The sequence below is a fragment of the Epargyreus clarus genome, unplaced genomic scaffold (genome assembly GCF_041222505.1).
Source record: "Epargyreus clarus isolate Ecla_fem2 unplaced genomic scaffold, WU_Ecla_fem_2.2 ptg000008l, whole genome shotgun sequence".
In the NCBI taxonomy this organism is placed as follows: Eukaryota; Metazoa; Arthropoda; class Insecta; order Lepidoptera; family Hesperiidae; genus Epargyreus; species Epargyreus clarus.
Genome location: NW_027332216.1, coordinates 3649071 through 3670856, shown reverse-complemented (window position 1 = coordinate 3670856; position 21786 = coordinate 3649071). Strand labels below are relative to the sequence as shown.

At 34.4% G+C, this 21786-nt stretch overlaps 3 protein-coding genes across 9 annotated transcripts in view; 2 read left to right on the top strand and 1 right to left on the bottom strand.

The window, feature by feature from the left end:
• Window positions 1–21786, top strand: part of Polr3E (RNA polymerase III subunit E) — a 148008-nt gene that overhangs the window by 118134 nt on the left and 8088 nt on the right. The gene's annotated exons all lie outside the window — the stretch shown is intronic.
• On the top strand, window positions 3213–17682 carry su(r) (dihydropyrimidine dehydrogenase su(r)). The gene is made up of 22 exons (XM_073075649.1): window positions 3213–3420; window positions 5797–5907; window positions 6399–6569; window positions 7388–7549; window positions 7753–7940; window positions 8666–8792; window positions 9636–9786; window positions 10211–10380; window positions 10842–10919; window positions 11013–11145; window positions 11722–11909; window positions 12434–12640; window positions 13068–13232; window positions 13588–13740; window positions 13971–14091; window positions 14281–14364; window positions 14716–14894; window positions 15257–15433; window positions 15833–16069; window positions 16369–16433; window positions 17137–17229; window positions 17542–17682. Exons 1-22 carry the CDS (start codon window positions 3379–3381, stop codon window positions 17630–17632), a joined length of 3093 nt encoding a protein of 1030 aa, XP_072931750.1. The 5' UTR covers window positions 3213–3378; the 3' UTR covers window positions 17633–17682.
• On the bottom strand, window positions 17656–21725 carry FucTB (alpha-(1,3)-fucosyltransferase 10). 7 transcript variants are annotated; one of them, XM_073075652.1, is made up of 3 exons: window positions 21538–21715; window positions 21170–21243; window positions 17656–19531 (listed from the first exon to the last, which is right to left on the bottom strand). In XM_073075652.1, the coding sequence occupies exon 3, from the start codon at window positions 19067–19069 to the stop codon at window positions 17747–17749; it is 1323 nt and encodes a 440-aa protein (XP_072931753.1). In that variant the 5' UTR covers window positions 19070–19531; window positions 21170–21243; window positions 21538–21715; the 3' UTR covers window positions 17656–17746. The 7 variants fall into 7 exon arrangements, 6 of the variants coding, with proteins under 6 accessions (XP_072931753.1, XP_072931751.1, XP_072931752.1 ...); XM_073075655.1 differs by lacking the exon at window positions 17656–19531 and adding an exon at window positions 19915–20257 and having other exon boundaries at window positions 21538–21725; XM_073075650.1 differs by lacking the exons at window positions 21170–21243; window positions 21538–21715 and adding an exon at window positions 20400–20567.

The following is a 21786-nucleotide window of genomic DNA, read 5'->3' as shown; positions in this document are numbered from 1 at the left end:
CTCAATCCGTCATAGGGTTTAGAGTTTAGCAAAGGAAAAAATAATTTGCATACATGAGTCTTTCCAACTTACTTCTCAGGGATTGCAATGCATCTACTACTTCAGATAGATCTCTTATCTTGTCCGGATTTTGATTAAAGATTTTCATGGGCGGGATAAGTGACTAACCTTCAGGTGGACTGTATGCTCGTTTGTGTTTTGCATAAAAATACGAAATTATTGTATCAAATCCCATTTTTTATGACTCTCACCTTCGTGAAATGAAACTACTGAAGCCTAACACTTTTTAATTGAAACGCTAATTTACTATGCTCATGGGTTTTTATTGCTTTTTGTATGTGAATGTTAGTTATTAAGTTAATTACTGTCTAAATCCACTCCTACGTTGATAAGTAGTAACCGTAAGATCGCGAATAAGGTATGTGCAATTGTTATTGCTTGTTTCATTTCTATTTAGTATACATACATGCTTTTGGCCGTGACTCCGCCCGTGTTGTTAGGTTTTTTATCTAGTGTCGATTAAAATATTTATAGGTAAAACTGTAAAGTTAGCAAAAAAAATTCGCTGACGTAAGACAGTTATCTATTTAAATAATCTTAAATACTGATCAATCAAATATTTTCCATAATTTTGAACACTTTTTACGACTGTTAGAAAATGATGGAAATTATTTTGTTAATTCACATTTCAGATTTCTTTAATAAGCAACTGTTTTCGCCAGCAAATTTTGATTACTTTTCAGTCCTGCTAATATATAGTCGTAATAGACTACAGGCAGTCCTTAATTTTTAATCTGCAGTTTTAATCGCATGTAATTTTATAAACGGTTTCAATTAAAATAAGTTATAAGCTCTTTACTTTTCTCAAAGTTACATCTGAATTGGGCCAGTATTTTCTACGTAATGCGCGTTAATATAAATGGATGGGTATCTAAAAAAATATTTGCTGTCTATAACTATGTTCTTTTTAATGGAGTATTTCTTTTTGATATCTTTATAGTGGACGAAAATACTACTAATTTCCTATAATACAAAGTAAAAGGTAGAAAATTGGTAAATCAAATAAACTAGTGAAGACCAGGTATTGAGGTTTTTTGGTCTTAAAACTGTTTTTTTTTTTACGAATAATATGCACTGTATTTTGAGTACACAAATGGATTATATTAAGTATGAATAGATAAATATTTTTTACTTAAAAAATTAAAGATAGATTTCCTGGTTTGATACAATTCGTCAAGATGCCATAGTCAGTGTCGAGTTTGAAAAATATTTTCCAAAATACGTTTCCACAATATTCTTTGTTCATAATAAAAGTCGAAGCATCAACAATTGCACAAAATAGGTACATAGGAGTAAGATTTTAATGTATGTATTGTTCAGATGCAAATATTTAGAAGAATCAGCATGTAAATAAGTATTGATTATAAAAAATATATATAAGCGACCGCACCGTTTAGTAGGTGTTGCATTTTTATATAACTAGAATCATTTTAGGGGGCTTTTTATGCATTCTGTGTATTAGTTGAAAATGTATTTGCTAATGTCATTAATGATAAAGAAATTTTAGTTTTGATTAATTAATGTTGACGGATTCTGGTTGACACCAAATTAATACCATTTAGCCAGTTAGCCGGATACACGCTTCTATATGAAAATTTAGTTTACATAATACTCTAATGAATATTTGTGAAGACATTTGATAGCTTAATTATTATTGCTTTTTAAATAAATCTAAATATTTTAGTTGAATCTTTTAATTCGTACATGCATTTTATTTGTAGTCAATCTGAATGTGTGTATCCTTAATTAAGGCGTGTACTCACTGGACGACAATAATCGAGAGATACAATTATGTATCTTACGATGTTACAAAAGATTGTGTTACAGTGAGTAGACGTCTTTATGGTATAGTTTGGTGTCAATGAATTACGTCGTATTTAGTTGAAATTTATTCATTGTGTCGTCTTATGTAATAATGGACGCGTCATTTATTGGTGTTTTATTGTTATTCATTGTTACTAATACGAATTGTATGTATATCCCACGGATTATAAATGTCTTCGGCTTCATTCGGATAAAATTTTGTAAACAACATGTATAACATTATTTTTATACAGATGAAATTGTATATTAATGGATATGCGCTGATCGTGTCATGTATAATTCAATTGATAAGTACGCTGTCGAGTAATTCTTCCAAATATTGTAAAGCCTCTGAATAATTCAAAATATATTTATATTAACTGTTCAAATGTTTGTTTTATTTCGTATTGCCTTCAAAGGAGTTTTCAGATATGATCAATAAAGGAATAATTCAGATACATCTTTACATGTTCCGTAGTCTGTATCATTCGTATTTAATAAATTAAATAGTAGTCTATGCAACATGTATACGAATAAAGGAGTGGCAGTTTTAGTCTAGAACTGAGATAGGTACAGAGAGGTACCCTTACATTGTCAAAGTAAAAAAACGTAATATGAAAGGCACATATTACTTGCGTAATCATTTTTTTTTTTAATTCGCAAAAGCGACCAAAATATTAAAATATGAGAATTATTTATACAAAGGAACTTAGTAAAATACTTATTCGAAAAATAAGTGGTTTATCAATAAGAGTTTACTGTTACAGTTAAAGTGTGCTCTTATCACTATCATTATCAATGAAATACACAATAAAGATACGGAATAAGACATAAAAAAGATCTAGCGCTGTCAAGTATCACGTAAGATAAGCATAGTGCGACAGTGATTATGGAGTATGGTTCCGTACGTTAGGCGAAAAATAAGTGTTATCGGAACTAAAGTGAAACTAAAATAAATATTGCTATTAAATTTCTTAGGCCATAAATTAAAAAAATATATTGTAACACAACTTATAATAGTACACAGTATTGTCACACTTATGAAGAAGATAACATAATTATCTAGTTATGCAGTTCTGCACCATTAAAACAGCTGATTTTTTTCAATCACTTACTAATTTTACGGAAGGCTTTAAAGATGTTTCTTTTATAGCAATTCATAAGCGAGTATGTAGTCATGTACTTAACACAAAAATAAACAAATGCTAATTTATTTATTATTGCTATATATTTGGACATGAATAAGTTTTTGATAAATATAATAGAAATGTTCATCATTTTTCATGCGGAATCCTAGAAATAACATGTTAAAGGTCACCACGGCCTCAGTATGATGGAACAAAGAAATGGCGTAAGCCGCGCTCTACCGCTAGATTCGCCAATCGCGTCAGTCGTTTCTTGTTAGTGAAGCGCTGCCAGTGTGCAGTCCACTAACTGCGCCTGCGACGCATTGTGGTAAAATTAAATAAAAACGCGCCATTTATTTGTGTCTACCCCGCGTAATATTTTTTCAAGATGGCAAAAGTGTTGTTGAGTCGGGAGTTGCCAGATATCGAGGTCAGTAAACAATAATAAAATAAATAAACGAGTGTTTATCTATGAAACGTGTTTGTGTATTGTAAAGAAAGGTGCGTTCACTTTCAAGGCTTTTTAAAACTTTCCGATACTCGAAGAACCTTTTTTGTCGAACAGTGAAAAAAGGTTTTTGTAAGGAATGTTCAAAATGTATCTATTGTTGAAAAAATCGCTATGTTCAATATTTACACGCAATTTCCTAAAGATTTTAAATAGCTAAAGGCACTTTATGTTTCTGTTGGAATATCGACGTGTTTATTACTTATAACTTCACTCCGGACTTGGTTTCATTGTTGTTACAATAGATTACTGAGTACTTAACTTGTACGTAAGTACCTATTGTTACTAAGAAGGTATTCAACTGTAACGTATGAAATAACTACAAGATGAGCCTAGGGTAAAATAATTTAGGGAGTTACTTATAATTAAATAAAAGATTGCGAGGTGTTACTATTCCAAATAGGCATAATAAATAAACAGTCTTAGAACATAAATATATTTTATTAATGTTTATAAAGTAAGGAAAAGATTACAATGTAACTTTTATCTACACAGTACGCACTGTTAAATATCAAATTATCATTATTTCTTAATAATAAATTCCATACGATAGTTGTCAGTGGTAAGGTCGTAGATAACATAATCTAGTGATTGTGTACAGAATTTAACCTATGATGACCTGGATTGAATCATTGGTATTGAGTTAAAATCGTGAATATTAAACTCATTTCTCATAAAATTGACATAGGGAAGAAATCCACATTTTTGAATAAAAATGTTATAAACGAAATAAGTAACTTTGTTCTATTAGTATTATTATAAATTAATGGTATGTTTGCTGTTATTAATTAGGTAGATATATACCTACATACTGATTTAGTTAATTCTGGGATTATTATTGCCTGACTTCTTAAAAAACATACTTTGATGCTAAAGTAACATAATTAATTCCGTTTAAAATCTGCGATTGAGATTAAGTTTGTAGGTAGGTAAGTATAGGTTGGTTAAAACTTATAAATCAACTGAGGTAATTTTTTCGAAAACAACGCGACAATACCTTATAAATAGATATCTAAGTCAATAAGTACGATGAACTGAGATGACTTAATCACTTATGTTGATTTGTAAATTAACTAATAAAATATAATACTACGATATAGTTTATATAGATGAGAAGATACTTATAATAACCTATATCTTGTTACTAAGTACACTATCTCTACGTACATATATTTTTAAACAAGGTTGAAGCGTTTCTTGTATTGTTTTTTAAATAAATTACGCACAAGATGGCAACTTACCTTGAACGAGATAAAAATTGTTATAAAAAAAATACTACCTACTGTTAAAACATAAATACAGATGCATCAAATAAAATATTTATGCTTTACTTAGTTAATACTTAAGCGTTATTTTAAGCCCAATCAATACATACAATTAATAAATATAAATTTTTATATTTCTAAAACAAGAACAACCCGACATAAATTATTCGTACTTAAAAAACACTTATCTATGGTCTCCTACAATAATTAATTGCTAAATTATTCTAATTAATTACTAATAAATGACCGTGGGTGGCAGTGACGAGTTACCATTATATTAGTTAACATGACATCAGGTTAAATCAAACTTTGATCAAAAATATAATAATATTTCTATATTTGTAACATAGGTGCCAAACACAAACATTGTGTCGATCGATGTAATATTTCTGTTATTTAGAAAATAAGAACTTGCTGTTGCATAGTATATACTTATATAGATACTGTTTTAACATAACAGTCCTATGTAAATGAAGTTATAAATTAGACGGATTTTATTCAACTCTCGTATAAGTATAGGTGTACCTATGTATGTACATAGACCACCTACACCTGTATGTACAAACATAGGTACAGTTATATATATGTACGAGAGTTGAATACAGCAGTCTAAATGGTATGCAGTGTACTTGCTAATTACTTGTACCTACATACTTCCGTCCTATTAGCAATTAAGGTCGAATCTATCTGGACTCAAAGTCAAATCTAAACTACAAGGTTTTCGAATTTCAATGCGTCAACTTCGATCAATTCACATGTAATTAATAATTATTGATAACTTGTAATGTTTTTTTTTTTAAATACCAAAGTAATTTTGGGTAGATTAGTAAACATATAACTTTATTTTAAAAATAAAAGAGCTCGTTTATGGAGAGGCAGATATTTGTAATAATAATACTAAAATATGCAAATCCGTAGCAATTTAGCCACTTACGGAAGAAGAAAAAAACTTACAAGAGTCGAAATTTGATAAACTTATGTACAAGATTAGGAATTAAATATTTTGTACTGAAATTTTGTTTAATGTTTTCAGAATCTGTTGAAATTAAACCCTACAGTTAAACCGTTCACCAATTTGGTGCCATCGGCTCAGACCAAGAAGAACAAGCAACATTGGAAGCGGAATTCCGATAGAAAATGTACTGTAAGTGTAACTTTAAGGGCTATTTATTTTACTTAAGTAGTTTAAATTTCGCTCCTCGCTAGATATCCAGGTACTCATTAGTCTGCCATGAGTACTTAAATTAGACAGTAAAAGAAGATGAAATCACGGCTGAGGAAATCTTCATGTTTCCATCATAAATATATTATCCTACTGTAGTATAATATATCTATAGTTTGCATGGTCTCCACAATATTTTCAAAGGCGTCTCAATCTATCAAACTCTTCCGGAAAAATTCATTCTGAAGGAATCCGTGTCCAATAGTAGGTAATACTCGTATACCAGTAGGCAATAAGTTATTGAGTTTGTATCGTATAATAAGATCTTCTCATTCCAACGTCACTTTTCTTTTTTATCTATATTTGATATTTTATATTTTGTTTATATTGTATCCAGGTAATCTCTTTTTGCCACGTGACTTACCATATACCTAACTTAAATTATTTGGGACTAATAATAATTCTTCTCTTAGGCGTGCCCGTCCTTAGAGAAGAACTTCGACGACATCAAACACACTACGCTGTCTGAGCGAGGGGCTCTGAAGGAGGCAGCGAGATGCCTGAAGTGCGCAGATGCTCCGTGCCAGAAGTCCTGTCCCACTCAGATTGATGTCAAGAGTTTCATCACTAGCATTGCTAATAGAGTAAGTTTTTTATTACATACTCCCATATATCCTCAACCAATCCTTAGAATCCTTAGAAGCCTACTGCTTAACATAGATATTTCTTAAAAAAGTTTCCCCATGGTGTAAAAATAGTAAGTAGTAGTCCAGGGTCATTAAGTACTATGTACAATGTACAACATCGATGCGTTTATCGGCAATATTAATCGTAGCAGCACACCTGCAGTAAAGCAGATAGAACGCTAGTCTTATTAGTTGATAACAGCCAGCAATGCCTACTTTACTTACTTTTACTTTGCTTAGTACATGAAGTAGTACTAAAAACATAATCGCTGAGGTAAACTACAGTAGGAACCGCAGTAGATTTTTATCTCTTAGTGCCTCCTAACAGTACAAAATATGATGTTTAGTAGCAGGAAATACAGTACCTACCTACGATTAACACTCACTAACATAAAATGAAACGTGTGAACTCGACGTTCATTGCTTGCATCCTTATTGCTGCAAAGTATTATGTTATCTGATACAGTACAATTAAATATCCAACGCCATGGGCTTAAATATAGCTTTGTTGCTTCTCTGGCTGTTTTGTATGTTGTGGGAATCGACGAAAAAGGCCGGCTGGTCTTTTAAATATGTAGAATGTGTATCTGAGAAATAAATAATCATTGAAACTTATCTGGCGAAAGGCTTACTTCTGGTTGAAGAATTTTCCCTTCCTTTCCTGGGCTAAGGAGGATCTGGGACACCCTGACCTTGCAAAATGTTACTTTTGTTTCACAATATAAAATAAAATTCATCTCTTGTCATTGGAATGTCAATAAAAAATTCGGTTCCAGAATTATTATGGAGCAGCTAAAGCTATTTTGTCCGACAATCCACTCGGCCTCTCCTGCGGGATGGTCTGCCCCACGAGCGACTTGTGTGTCGGGGGATGCAACTTACATGCGAGCGAAGAGGGTGCTGTCAACATTGGAGGGTTGCAGCATTTCGCTGTTGATGTAAGTGGCTACTTGGCTAAGATGCTACCACGTCTCACGTTTAGTTTTCATTATTTGGTATCATGGTAAATATATAAATAAGCAGCAATTTTAAAGCTACTTTCATATTTAGAGCGTACCTACATATCGCTTATTTATAAACACTACTAACAATAACTATGAGGATGTACATGCCAACTTTGAATAATTGCCTATAATTTCAGATATTCATGAAGATGGGCATACCTCAAACCTTGGATCCGAATACGAAACCATTACCGAAGGGTGGCAATCAAAAACTAGCTCTGATAGGAGGTGGTCCGGCAAGTATCAGCTGTGCCTGTTTCTTGGCCAGGCTGGGGTATAAGGACATCACGATTTACGAGAGGGAGAAGTATTTGGGTGGATTGAGGTATGACTTTAACATGCTTGTTTAAATAAAGGGTTTTATTTTAATTTGTAACGAGTACTCACAATACGCGGTTTTAATTTCTTTCTACGCCCAGTTGCACGGAATATCGAAATATTGGCAACTAGTTTTTGCCCGCGTTTAAAAGAAAATAATATAACATACTAACATACATAAAACTGTAAATTCGTAACTTCAACTTTGCTCAAGATCATCACTTGGTCAAATGCATAGTTTACGATTCAATCCGTACTAATATCACAGATTAATAAATAGTTACTACGTAAGTAATATCCATTAAAATAATCAATGTTTTGGGTCCAAAAGATCGATTTTCCGATTAATCGATCTTAGATCGCCATCCCTAGTTCCCGTGGGATTTCCGGGATAAAAACTATCCTATGTCCTTTCTCGGGTCTCAGACTATCTTTGTACAAAATTTCATTAAAATCGATTCAGTGGTTTAGGCGCGAAGAAGAGACAACCAGACAGACAGACATAGTTACTTTCGGATTTATAATATTAGTAAGGAAGTAAGGATTAAGAAATTAAAACGTGGGTAAAGAGTACCCGTTACATATAAAATGTCTTAAATCTGCAATAATAATGGTCTGAACATATACAAACAATTATTTTCTATTAATTTAAAAGGGTTTTAGTTAACAAAACATTTATCTAAATGAATTTCAGAATGTATTCCTTTGTATCTAACGTAAATCTTTTTTCAGCTCATCGGAGATTCCACAATACCGTCTACCGTACGATGTGGTGCAGTTTGAGATCGATTTAGTAAAGAATTTGGGTGTGAAGATTGTTACTGGAAGATCACTCTCCTCTAAGGATATCACTGTTGATGTGAGTTTACATAGAATCATAAAGCTTTATTATATATATATAAAGTTTACTTGAAAATGCCTAAGAAAGTAGGTAGGTATACATAGGTTAAGTCATGGTTAAGTATAGAAAATGTTTCTATTAGAAAAACAGTAGAAGCTGGTAGGTAGTCCCTACCTATGATATTATTCTTATAGATATTCTATGATATTATTCTTATAGAATAACTTGATGACTCGAAAGCTAAATCGGTGGTGATATAATATCAAATTCGTATCTTTTTACATAAATGCTAAGCCTAAATGTGAAGAATTCTGACAACCATACTATACCTACATAGAACATTCTCTAAAATAGGTCTATTAACTTATTGGCGAATTTTATTGTCCTAATTTCAGTTACCACATTGCTTTAATTGACATTGTGAATATTGTGATTTTATGGAGATTGGAATTTCTGCTGATGTAATGCTAGTTAATAATTGCATTAGAGTTTATCTTGAAACTTATACTTTTAATGCACTTAGCTACGTTATTTGTTTTTATACACGCAGATTATCTCTAACTGATATTAACTGTTATAACGTATTGGTATCTACTTATTGGTAACAAAAAACAATCATGTAACAAAAATCTCTTTAGTAGTGTATTTTATCTATCTATATAAATATTATTCTGTAGGCAGCTACCTATATCTACCTACAATGAAAAACACATAATTTAATAACAAAGATCCGAGTGGGTAAAAAGGACCAATAATTAAGTCACTTTTGGAACATGTCAGGTGCGGTTTTTTCAGGTGAAAGGGATTTAAGCCAAATAAAATGCAACAACTTGAATCTTGATTATTTCATATTTTTTTTAGGGTCTACTGAAAGATGGTCATGCAGCAGTATTCCTCGGCATTGGTCTCCCGGAACCTAAAAGCATACCAATATTTAAAGGTTTGACTCAAGAAATGGGATTCTATACAAGCAAGGATTTCTTACCACTTGTGTCTAAGGGGAGCAAGAAAGGTAAGGTATTCTTTAAAGGTAATAGATTGAAAAATGTTTTAAATTTCAAATGTAAAAATTATAACGCAGTTTCCACCACGTGGCTTATTAAACTTTTTCATGTATTTCGTTTTACTACACAAGAAGACATTATTCATTTTTTTATCTCGTATTTTTTTATTAATTTGAATTTAAGCTCACTCACTGGGGTGTCATTGTTTTACTATTTATGTTTTATAGCACCATTATTTCGAACTCTCTCTCAATGGTTGTGTACCTAAATGAGTATAGGTATACTAACTTGCGATTTTGATTATACTCGATTGGCACCTTATATTCCAAATGTTATCCAAATCGTAGTTATTCAAAAATATTCCTCCCTTCTTCCTTCCTATAATATTCTTTTCGAAAGAGCCACAAGAAATTCTATATGAATAATTTCCAGGTCTTTGCGCATGCAAGTCGTCTTTGCCAGCGTTGTCGGGTAACGTGGTGGTGCTGGGCGCCGGCGACACCGCCTTCGACTGCGCCACGTCGGCGCTGCGCTGCGGCGCGCGCCGGGTCTACGTGGTCTTCCGGAAGGGCTTCACTAACATCAGGGCGGTGCCTGAAGAGGTAGGCCGCAATTTTGTAGCTATGGCTATATTACTGGACAATTGAGGCTGCTAGAAACAGAGTGGCCTAACTGCATTTTAATGATTTTTGACCTATCTGTATTTTCGTAATTTAAAAATGTTGTATAGTCCGCGTAAAACTGCTAGTCCGCTCTGCATATAGAAATGAATCGCGTCGCCATATATAAATTGTATGACTCCTCGCAACAACTTCAGAGCGGACTGTACACTTTTACGTATCATCGTATTGGAAATCGTTTTGTGTAGTTAGGCTAGTCTGGTTCTAACAGCCTCAATTAGCCTTAGATTTCGTTTGTCGGTAGAAATCGATAAGGAGGGAGGAGGAGGACACCCAACACTTTTGTCTTATAACAGCAGTGTAGAATTATTGCGAAAATGATAATATTTTAAGTATAAAAATGTACTATTGTAAACGTAGGTATAAATGTTTTTACTTTTTAGGTAGATTTGGCGAAAGAAGAAAAATGCGAATTCGTGCCTTTTATGTCGCCACAGGAAGTCATCGTAAAAGACGGCAAAGTAAGTCACACAGACATATTTGTAAAATTCAAAGTTAATATAAATCATTAAATCTATTTCGGCCGTACTAATAATTAAATATGTATTATTCAGATAGCAGCAATTAAGATGTGTCGCACAGAACAACTAGAGGATGGCGAGTGGGTCGAGGATCCGGACCAGGTGTTGCAGTTGAAGGCCAACTTCATCATCTCCGCTTTCGGTTCCGGCCTGTACGATACTGAAGGTAACTACATTATTAGCCATATTAACCATATTAGATGTACCAAAAGTTATATAACGGAGTGCACCGTCTCGTCATGTCTTCAGTTCTCTTGGTTATCCTTGTATAGTAATTTTAAAATTGTCAGATACCTTATGAGTGTTTTGAGAATATTAGACACAAATCGCGTGCTTAAAGGTAAAGATAATTTCAAACCGAATGGCAAAAAAAAAAAAAAATTATGTGCCCTTTCAGCATAAATCCCTATTAACCCTTAGCTATAGGCCCTTTTACCTTTAAGCACGCGAAATTGGCAATGTTTCCCTATCTTCCATTCTCGATGATGGATTTTGCAACAGCTTAGGGGAATATATTCCAGGGATTCCACTCAATTGTGGAGATACACTCACGTACTAGGATTTTTGCATATAAAAAGGCTTGTAACATTGCGTGATAATATCCATCACGAAAGTTTTCGCCAATTTGGAGATAAGTGTGAGATTTGGGCGCGAAATAAATTTTCAACAAATTCATTCCGCCAATATTTATGTGAAGTATCTATTACAACTAACAATATACATTTTCACTATTTTATTTCAGTAAAAGACGCAATGTCAGGTGTGAAGCTAAACCGGTGGGGTTTACCCGAAGTGGACAACACGACGATGCAAAGTGTGAGCAACCCGCGAGTGTTCGTGGGCGGCGACCTTGCTGGAGTCGCGGAGACTACGGTCGAATCGGTTAACGATGGGAAGACCGCTGCTTGGTATATGCACTGTTATCTGCAGGTGAGTTGGTTGGAGTTCTTAAACTCTAGGTTTCTTTTTGATAAGAGTAAAAAGAAGGCAGACGGACTACCCGATGGAAAGTATTCAAAGTCGCCAACGTATCGCCTGCTTTGAAAAAGAGCTCTATTTACAATTTCCTTGAGGAACCATAATTATGTCATAAAACTCCGACAATAAAAAAGGTCCTCAAGAAAAAAGTAATTTGACAGGAAGTTAATTTACATATTAGAAGCAACAGTGTAGTCTACTCAATGTTAAATTACTCGTAATTAATAGTTTTCTATGATTAATGACTACGGATATAAAATAAACTTTCTAAATCTGGTAATACATGAGCCTAATGTGATGTTTTTCGTTGTAATTTCAGAATAAAAACTATATAATAATTTATACATAATAAAAAACATTGCTTATACATAAAATTCCAGCGATTTATGTGTGTGAAAAAAATCACATCAATCCATCGTAAATTTTCGAGTTTTGGGGACACAGACATACTAAAAGCATATGTTTGTTGTTGAAAGGGAATCCCGTACAACTCCCCAGTGGAGCTGCCGAAGTTCCACTGCCCGATCGACGACGTGGACCTGTCGGTGGAGGTGTGCGGCGTGAGGTTCGAGAGCCCGCTCGGGCTGGCCAGCGCGCCGCCCACCACCAGCGCGGCCATGATCCGCCGCGCCTTCCAGCAGGGCTGGGCCTTCGCTGTTACCAAGACTTTTGGACTGGATAAGGTACCTACTTTACAGTTTATTTAGGCAGTTAGCTTAGGTTTTTCCACCAACACTATCCTCATCAACTATCCAATCAACAATATTTACTATCTCACTGCTGTAAAGCCTTTTCGTGTGAGAAGTGTTAAAATTCGATTTGTTACGCTGAAGGTCCAGGAAAGATCTAAGTTTGCGAAAATTTGTGCGTATAATTGGGTATTATTTTACTTGATTTGACGATGAAGAAAAGATTCTATAAAGACCTAAATGTCTGAGATCACTAAAGATATTCTCAAATGTACAGATATAAGGTAAGAAGTCTATTAATACGCACGTCGTCAGCTTGGTTATAGCCTAAACTCACTCTGCCAAGGTGAAGAAACCTATGCGCAGCAATACATAAGAAATGGTTTCATGCTGAAATTACAAAATATTTTTCCTTTCCAAGGATCTGGTAACAAACGTATCACCACGTATTGTTCGTGGAGTGACGTCAGGTGAGAACTTCGGGCCGGGCCAGGGCTCCTTCCTCAATATCGAGCTGATCTCCGAGAAGTGCGAGGCCTACTGGTGTCAGAGTATCACGGAGTTGAAGCGGGACTTTCCGACTAAAGTGAGTCTTAAAATTCTAAGATGGCACCATGACACACTCGTCAATAGGTGTCGTATAAAATTGGGGACATTGGGGTTGCTAACAATAGCCCTGTAGTCCTGAGAACAAAATAGGGCTACGGTATTCCCTGCCTGTCGTAAGAGGCGACTAAAGGGGGCTTCCGGACGATAAGAGTGGGAGCTCAAAGTTCAAAGTTCTTTCCTCTCTGCAGATAAAGTGCGCCTAATTATTCTCCTTAGAATATTTCAAAAGCCTTTCTCAGTGCTTATACATATATCTCATTTATGAAACTATTGAGCAAAATTTAATATTTCTAGAACCATCTGCTTCAGTTGAGTTAAATGTTTTATCGCAGGTGGTAATCGCATCAATAATGTGTTCGTACAACGAAGCCGACTGGGTGGAGCTGGCACAGAAGGCAGAAGCCAGTGGCGCTGATGCTCTAGAGCTGAATCTGTCCTGCCCTCACGGTATGGGCGAGTCGGGAATGGGATTGGCTTGTGGACAGGTACCTATACAATTTCTGCTTATGCTATATTATAATATTACCAGGAACATACACAAAGGGTTCTACCACCTTTGCTACATCTTCGAAGCATTGAATCCTACGTTTAACACTGTTGCAAAAGGTCAGAAATATTTGGAAAGCTACCGGACAGGTAGTTGTGCCTTCGTAGCAGTATCAAAGGGTCTTACATTTTTTTGTTTTTTTTTTATCACATAAAACATTTTTTTCAGGATCCTGTCTTAGTCAAGGGAATTTCGCAATGGGTCCGAAAGGCGGTTAAAATACCGTTCTTCATAAAACTTACTCCGAACATCACTGACATCGTCAGCATCGCAGTAGCGGCTTATGAAGGTATTTACCACTTGGAAACTGGATTGTAATATTTGTACTCATACAGACAGTTTATCTGCCTTATCACATCTTTTAAATAAGAACACGAAAGCTCTTATTACTGTTGTTAGGTAGAAATAGATGTAGGGGTAGTACTTTCAGAGTCGAATTACGAAGTTTTATTATTTCTTTCTTTTTATTTATTTTTAGGTGGTGCAGATGGGGTGTCTGCAATCAACACTGTATCCGGCCTGATGTCCGTTAAACAGGATGCTACCCCATGGCCTGCAGTCGGTATGTTAGGAGCCTGAGAATTTTAAAACTTTGAACTAACTAGAAATATATTTCTAAACTGGAAACATTTCCTCCCCTTTTTTCTTTCAAATTATAAAAGTAGCAAACGAGCATGCTGTATATTTAATGGTAAGTAGCAATTGCTGTCTTATTATTTTCAGCATTCTAAATGTAAAAAACCTATAAAATTCGAAAGGTGTTTCATTTATAGAGAAGAAACTGCTCAAATAATCAAATAAGTTCGTAATTTGCCACTAATATTTTATGCTAAAGTATTATAATAGTAGATACGTTATTTCCAGTAACTATACTTTTATTAAGAGGACTATAAAGAATCCACTTATTCTTCAGGACGTGAAAAACACACGACATATGGCGGAGTATCGGGCAACGCGACTCGCCCGATGGGTCTACGAGCTGTATCAGCCATAGCGAACAGGCTGCCCGGCTTCCCAATCTTGGGAATAGGGGGAATCGATTCAGCGGACTCTGCGCTGCAGTTTATAATGTGTGGAGCGCCTGTTGTGCAGGTTTGTTTGGGTCGTGTGAATGCGCTACCTGATTTATCCGTTTAGCAGCAATAATCAGCGAAGGTAGCCACTAGGACACTCAAGACAAAACATAGGTGCCCTGCGTCGTAAACGTATTTCCGATGAAATTGAAACCTATTAGCTATTTATAATAATACATTTTACGGATACCTAATTTTCATATATCTAAAAATTATATGTCTATGACCTGTAGATAAGTATATGAGATGCGTCCAAATATTTCTTGGAGTTTTTTACGAACTTTTGTGACTTTTTACAAAAATTATGCAATTTCCGATTTTCTAAGTTCCATTTTCGCTATCATCTATGCTGGATAACTAAACAAAAATTTATCATTTCAGATTTGCAGCGCAGTGCAAAACCAGGACTTCACTGTGGTGGAGGACTACATCACTGGGTTGAAGGCGCTGCTGTACCTTCGAGCACGAGGACTGGCGGGCTGGTTGGGACAATCACCCCCCACCTTCAAACACCAGAAGGGGAAGCCTGTGCAGACACTGTATGATGATGATGGAAAGGTACGCTGATGATGTTAAATCGTAATAAATTTAAATTTCTGACGTTTGGTTTGTCTATGACATCCTCGAACGGAACTCTTAATATGTGGCTTTAATGAAGAATGTTTTATAAATAGTGAATTTACTATGTAGAAAACAATATAATATATAAATGGCCAGTGTTATTATTAATTCTTGAACAGAAGACAGAAAGAGACAGAAAATTGAAGAAGCGAGTTCGCGAAGACTAAAATAAAGAAATAATTATCATTATGTACAAATCTATACAGATAACAAAAAATAAACTAATCATAGAATAATAATTATTTTTGTATTTATGATAACAATTGATGTTATTCTAAAACATGAGGCTCTTGTAACAAGTGTAATAACTTTTAAACAATAATACTTTATTTTCAGGTGTTAGCCCATTTTGGACCTTACAACAAAAAGCGTGAAGAGCTACTCCACGACATCAGACTAAAATCAGACATATTGGGAGACAATGTAGTTCAAAATTACACAATTCCTAATGGTCTCACCAACGGACACTCTGAAGTCCCCAGGATTCAGGATGTTTTAGGGGAAGCTTTGCCGCGAATTGGAACTTACAAACATTTAGACAATACCAAGCAAGTTGTTGCTCTTATTGACGATGTGAGTATTTTTGTATGTCAACAGATCAACTTTTTTATAATACAGGAGTAGCAGATGAACATCTGATGGTAAGTGGCTAGTTCCGCCCATGGACATCTGTGATAATCCTCCGATAGACAATTTCTACCTGAGGTCGGCCACAGCTGCGCCGTTACCCCTGAGGACTGGAACGCCTCGGAAAAGTATGTCTCCCTTACCACACCCTTTAAACCAGAACCCTAAATGTATCTGGCCTCCATCAGCTTACATACATTTTGGGTTCTCGCACCATCCCACTAACCATTCTCATACGCTTCCAGGATATGTGTATTAACTGTGGAAAGTGCTACATGGCTTGCGCGGATTCCGGTTATCAAGCTATCGAGTGAGTATTAATAAAATAAAAAAATAACTTTGTAGATGTATCGTACAAATAAAAAAAAATCGTAGAAAGAAAGAAACATCATGACATTTAAAAAAAAAGTCATGAGTTTCTCACATTTATACAGAACCGGATTAACCCTGTATGGGCCTATAGGCAATACAATTTTCGGGCCCCTTTTCTTTACCTACTCGGACTGACTAAATCATGTGATGTATTGTTTTGCCTTCTACTTACATTCCTGAATACAAATCCCGATATAGGCACGGATGACGTCCTAAGGGCGGGTTCGGACATACTCAGGCTCTATGCGTGCTCAACGCGCTCACGGGTTGGCTGCGTGTTATAATATTAGATACTAGAAGACTAGATGGTTACATGCGTTGAAAAAAAAAGAATAGTATTGTTGATTATCATTTTCGATCCATAAAACTTTTTTTTGCGGACTGCAGTGGGCCCGTGTCGATCCTGGGCCCCTAGGCAATTGCCTACTCTGCCTTAAGGTTAATCCGGCTCTGCATTTATAAATGCCTCTAAAGGCCTGTACAAAGTAAATATATTTCATTTCAAAAATTTTATGTAAGATGAACCTATAAACTAAGAATTTCGACATTAAGAACCTCCTATATTATATCGTTTACGAATCTCTAGACACGGTTGTTTCTTAAAATCAAACCCAGCATATAATAATAAATTAATATTCCAGATTTGATCCGGAGACACACATACCCCAAGTCACAGATGACTGTACTGGATGCACCTTGTGTTTGTCCGTCTGTCCTATTATAGATTGCATTTCGTAAGTATTATGATATTATTATTGTCCCACTGCTAGGCACATGTCTCTATTTTTAGGCCATAATGAACTAGTTCTAAAGTTCCGTAATCCACTAGTTTTAAAGTTCAACTTGGAGAACTCATGAATGTGTCATTTAATAATTTCGTAAAATCTAAAGTCCTAACATAAAATCGAAACCAGATCTATAGAATAAAAAGAAGTCATCATACAAGTGAGATTTCATCCTTTTTGCAATACCTACAAAAATAAAATTAGATTATTTTGCATTGCATTTGTTAACTTATTTTCAAAATGATTTATATTTCTGTACAGGATGGTCCCCAAGAAAATACCTCATGTGATCAAGAGAGGCCTACACTACCAAGTGCATCCTGTTTCACCTCTAGATGCGGTCTGCCAGTAGGAGAGAAATGAATAAAATAACAATTTACATAAAGTATAAAAATATATTAATTTCTTGTAATAAAAAAATGTAAAAAAAATATTTGTCCCCTTTCTTACAAATACTAAGCCTCAATTAGGTGGCCATTACCATCTCGTATAATTCTTTGGCTTTTTTTTTCGCCGCAGTCCAGGAGTAAACCCAAGAATTGTGGGGATTCACGTTTAACGTCAATGCTGATATGGGCTTGGGGCAATTATAATGATTTCGATCTACTACACTCCCTGTTACAGCTTTCCCTTCTCTAATACTATGCAACTTCTCGCAGATAAAGCACTCGAATGTTTCCACCCCTTTCAAAGGGTCAACTTGGTAATCTCGCGCAGTTAGCTCGTCCGTGATTCTGTGATTCGTTATTACACCTTTGGTTTTATGTTCCACATACTCTTCATATAAAGTGTCGTTATTCAATAGCATCTTTAAATGGTCAGCCATCAGTTTTGGTGTAGGATAATCTTCTAGAAGTATAGCAGATTTTTTATTTGGAAACCAGTCTCTTATAGATGGGGATCCGAAGTAAATCGGCACAGTACCGACTTTTATGGCTCTCCAGAATTTCTCTGTAACATAATCGTAGCAGACTCCATTTTCTATCGCTATTACAAATTTGTAACGCGCAATAAATTTAAGAAATGCTTCGTCGTTTAGTTTGTTGAGATAATCTTTAGTGTATAATTCTGGTAATTTCTTATTATTAAGACACGCGCCGTACGAATCGATATCGATATAATTCATTAGTTCTTTCACATAAGCGTCTCTTTCTGTTGTTGTCTCGCAGTCCGTCTGCAAATACATTACAGGTGAAATTTCTTTCAAATGCATGTTCTTCTGATACGTTGGTACAAAATATTTCTTTGTACTTATATCCTCTTTTGATTCCAAATACAGTAACGGAAATGGAACATCACTGTGTCTGCTGAATGTGGACGAAAAATTGAATAATCGCAACGTGTCTTCATGCATCAGCTCTTCTACATTTCTAGGAGATTCTTCGTGATAAAGTCCCCAAATTATATCCCTCGGCCGACGTGGTAAAGGGAGGTCCTTAAAATTTATATTACTGGCGTAAAACAAAAATGCTTTTACGCTGTGTATATCCGTATTACTAACATTGTTAAAAACATCACAAGTATTATTTGAGCAATGTCGAGTCTCGAATGTTCCGGGAAAATCAGATTTCCACCACAAAATCACAGGATTTCCATAACTGCTACTTGTTGTAGTGTCTGTGACACTTTTCCACATCAAAAGCACAAAAACGAAACAAAAACACCCTAAGATACATATTAATTGGTAAAAAGTCAATTTTAAAATTCTTCTGAAAATATCCACAAATATGTTACGCATTATAAACTTTATAAGTCTGACGAATTTTACACTCAACTTTATTAAACACATTGTCCATACACATTGTAGTGATCACTGATAAAATAGTATTTACCCATGTACTGTGTTGTTTACGTAAAGCTTTATCAACTTCCGTATTGAATACATATTCAAATTGAAACTAAATAAAACAGTGTTCACAATGAAAATTTAATGGATAAATCAAAATGTAAGGCCTCGTTCGTTGTATATATAATAAAAGTCCATAGAGAAAGCTATTATAAGATCTACATAGAACAGTCCGTATATGGAGCCGATCATGTTTCCGATGATGACAAGGTTTACGAGAGCTATGACGGTAATGACTAGTTGTATGACAACGTAATATAGTTCAGCTTCATACTGAAGTTGATCGACGACATATAGCACCATGATAAGGATGGACAGCATGAGAGTGGGCCCTGCCACCAGACACTGCCACACGTCCAGTGGCTCCACTATATGAGGGATTATATTGAGCAGCAGTGCCACTACCTAAAAGAGATTATATCTTTGTAGGGATACCGTTTTCATAATATTCATAGTCCTATCATATTGAAGAGTATTTCATAGTTACATTTAATGAAGTATAAACTAGATCATAGTTTTTATTCCTTCTAACAGATAATTGTAGTAAAATTTTTGTATGACTACTATTTTTAATAAATGACATCCAATAAAATATTATCATACTGTTCTTGTGACAACTTAACATAAAACAGGCAATGATTAAACTTGAATAATTATTCAGACATTATCCTGTTACAGTAACATTACTAATTTTAATATTTAAGCTTTGGTTAAGTTACGCTAGTTATCACCTAATTAGCCCTAAAAATGTTCATGTACCTACTCTACATAATAATACTAGAGCACAAATCTGAAGGCAATTTATTTACAAATTCAATTTAAAAGTGAACAACCCCTCTCTTTTATAACATAGTACTGATCGATACAGAGGGCTATTAGCAAGTGGCAGTAGAACAGTCCGTAAAGGGCTCCCGAGGGCTCTTGGTCCAGGAGTACTGCCAGAAATGCTATGATATTTAAAGTGATCTGTATCAAGAGGTACAGTTGCTCTGCCAGGTCGTGCACTTGGTCGACAAGGTACAGCACTACGAAGATAACGGACAACACTAGCGTGGGCGCGACCGCCAGGCAGTGCATGATGCCGGCATCCGTCAGTACGAACGGGATTATCATTAGGAGCATCGATATTACCTAAAAGTAAAGGGATTTTCATTTCGCATTCGCCCATGCTTACAAACAAGGCTTGTTGGACTTCAAACGAGGCCTAAGTTTAACGTGGTTTGGAGGATAAGTAATTCTGAAATTCAATTTATAACGAGTTTTCGCAACTTACATGAGCTTGTGATTTAAATTTTACAATTTCACGAGTACCTCATATTTACAAGCCTAATTTAATGTTAAAACTACATATATTAAAGTGTATTCTTTTACATTTTAAAATTAAATACACTATACTAAAGTATAAATTTAAAAAGTTAAAAACACCTTTGACATTTTATTTGTCAATGTCAAAACTACCAGTTTTTACATTTGTCAAACGTCAATTTTGTTAAGGTCAATGTAGAGGGATGTGTAATGTTAAAATTTCCAGAATCTTCTTAAACGAAGCTATTAAAAATAAATTGATAGCCACTAATAATATCACATCATTTAATGCTAAAGACGTACATATAAGTTATAAATTACATAACAATTCATTTATGCACAGCTAAAAGTACAACCTCGCTCATTGGCTATCAAAAATAAATCAAGAGATAACGCTGTTAATAAAGCGAAATAAAATACGCCATATATTAGCCATAACCATACTCTAACGAGATTCAGCAGAAAACATTGAATGAATGCACCAAATGTGAATAAAATTTCAAAAAATAAATACATCTTCTCCATGAATAGTGGAACTTTTCTTCGTATGTATAAGATTATAAACAATAGCGAAATAATTAAAGTTGGACCAGTAGAAATGCAATACATGTGTCCTTGTGGGCTTGGAATTGCAATTGGTAATAGGGTTATTATAAGTGCGATTACCTACAAAAATAAATAATACTGTATTGCAAATACTTTATAAAAATAGTTATGGAATATTTGATAAATACTTACAAATTCAACCAACTTCATAATAAATATATTATATTTTATTAATTCATTCCATTTCCTATCTACAGGCACAGAATCTGAAAAAAAAGTAAATTATTTATACAAGTAAATTTAGAAAGAAATTCTAAATATCCTTGTTGTACTAAATTATAAAAAAAGTAAAGCAAGAATTTCACATTCACTGAAATGCATTTAATTAGAAAAAATGTAACAATTTATAGTTCTCGCCAAATTGCTAGTCCGCTCTGAAGTTGGTGTGAGCAGGTGTAGTCATACAATTTGTTATGGCGACGCGATTCATTTCTATAATCTATAATCAACTAACAAAAAAGTAAGTAGATATACAAATTTAAAAAATACATTAAAATTACCATTTATTATCATATCAGACATTTTGGAAAATGTTTTATGCAACTTTCTTCTATTTAACAATGAATATTAATTATCACACATTCTTATAGGGTCATAAATAATAATATTTACAAATATATCTCCCAAAATATAATAAATCCAGAAATCAGAACTCAATATACTTAAGTTATTGATAGACATAGTTCTGTCTTCCTTGTCAACTTTATAATAATTCTTCAACTTGCATTAGAAACTAGCCAGTTATTATT

Coding starts and splice junctions, on each gene's coding strand:
- FucTB (XM_073075652.1), bottom strand. CDS start 19,069: ATGTGTTTAATAAAGTTGAGTGTAAAATTCGTCAGACTTATAAAGTTT.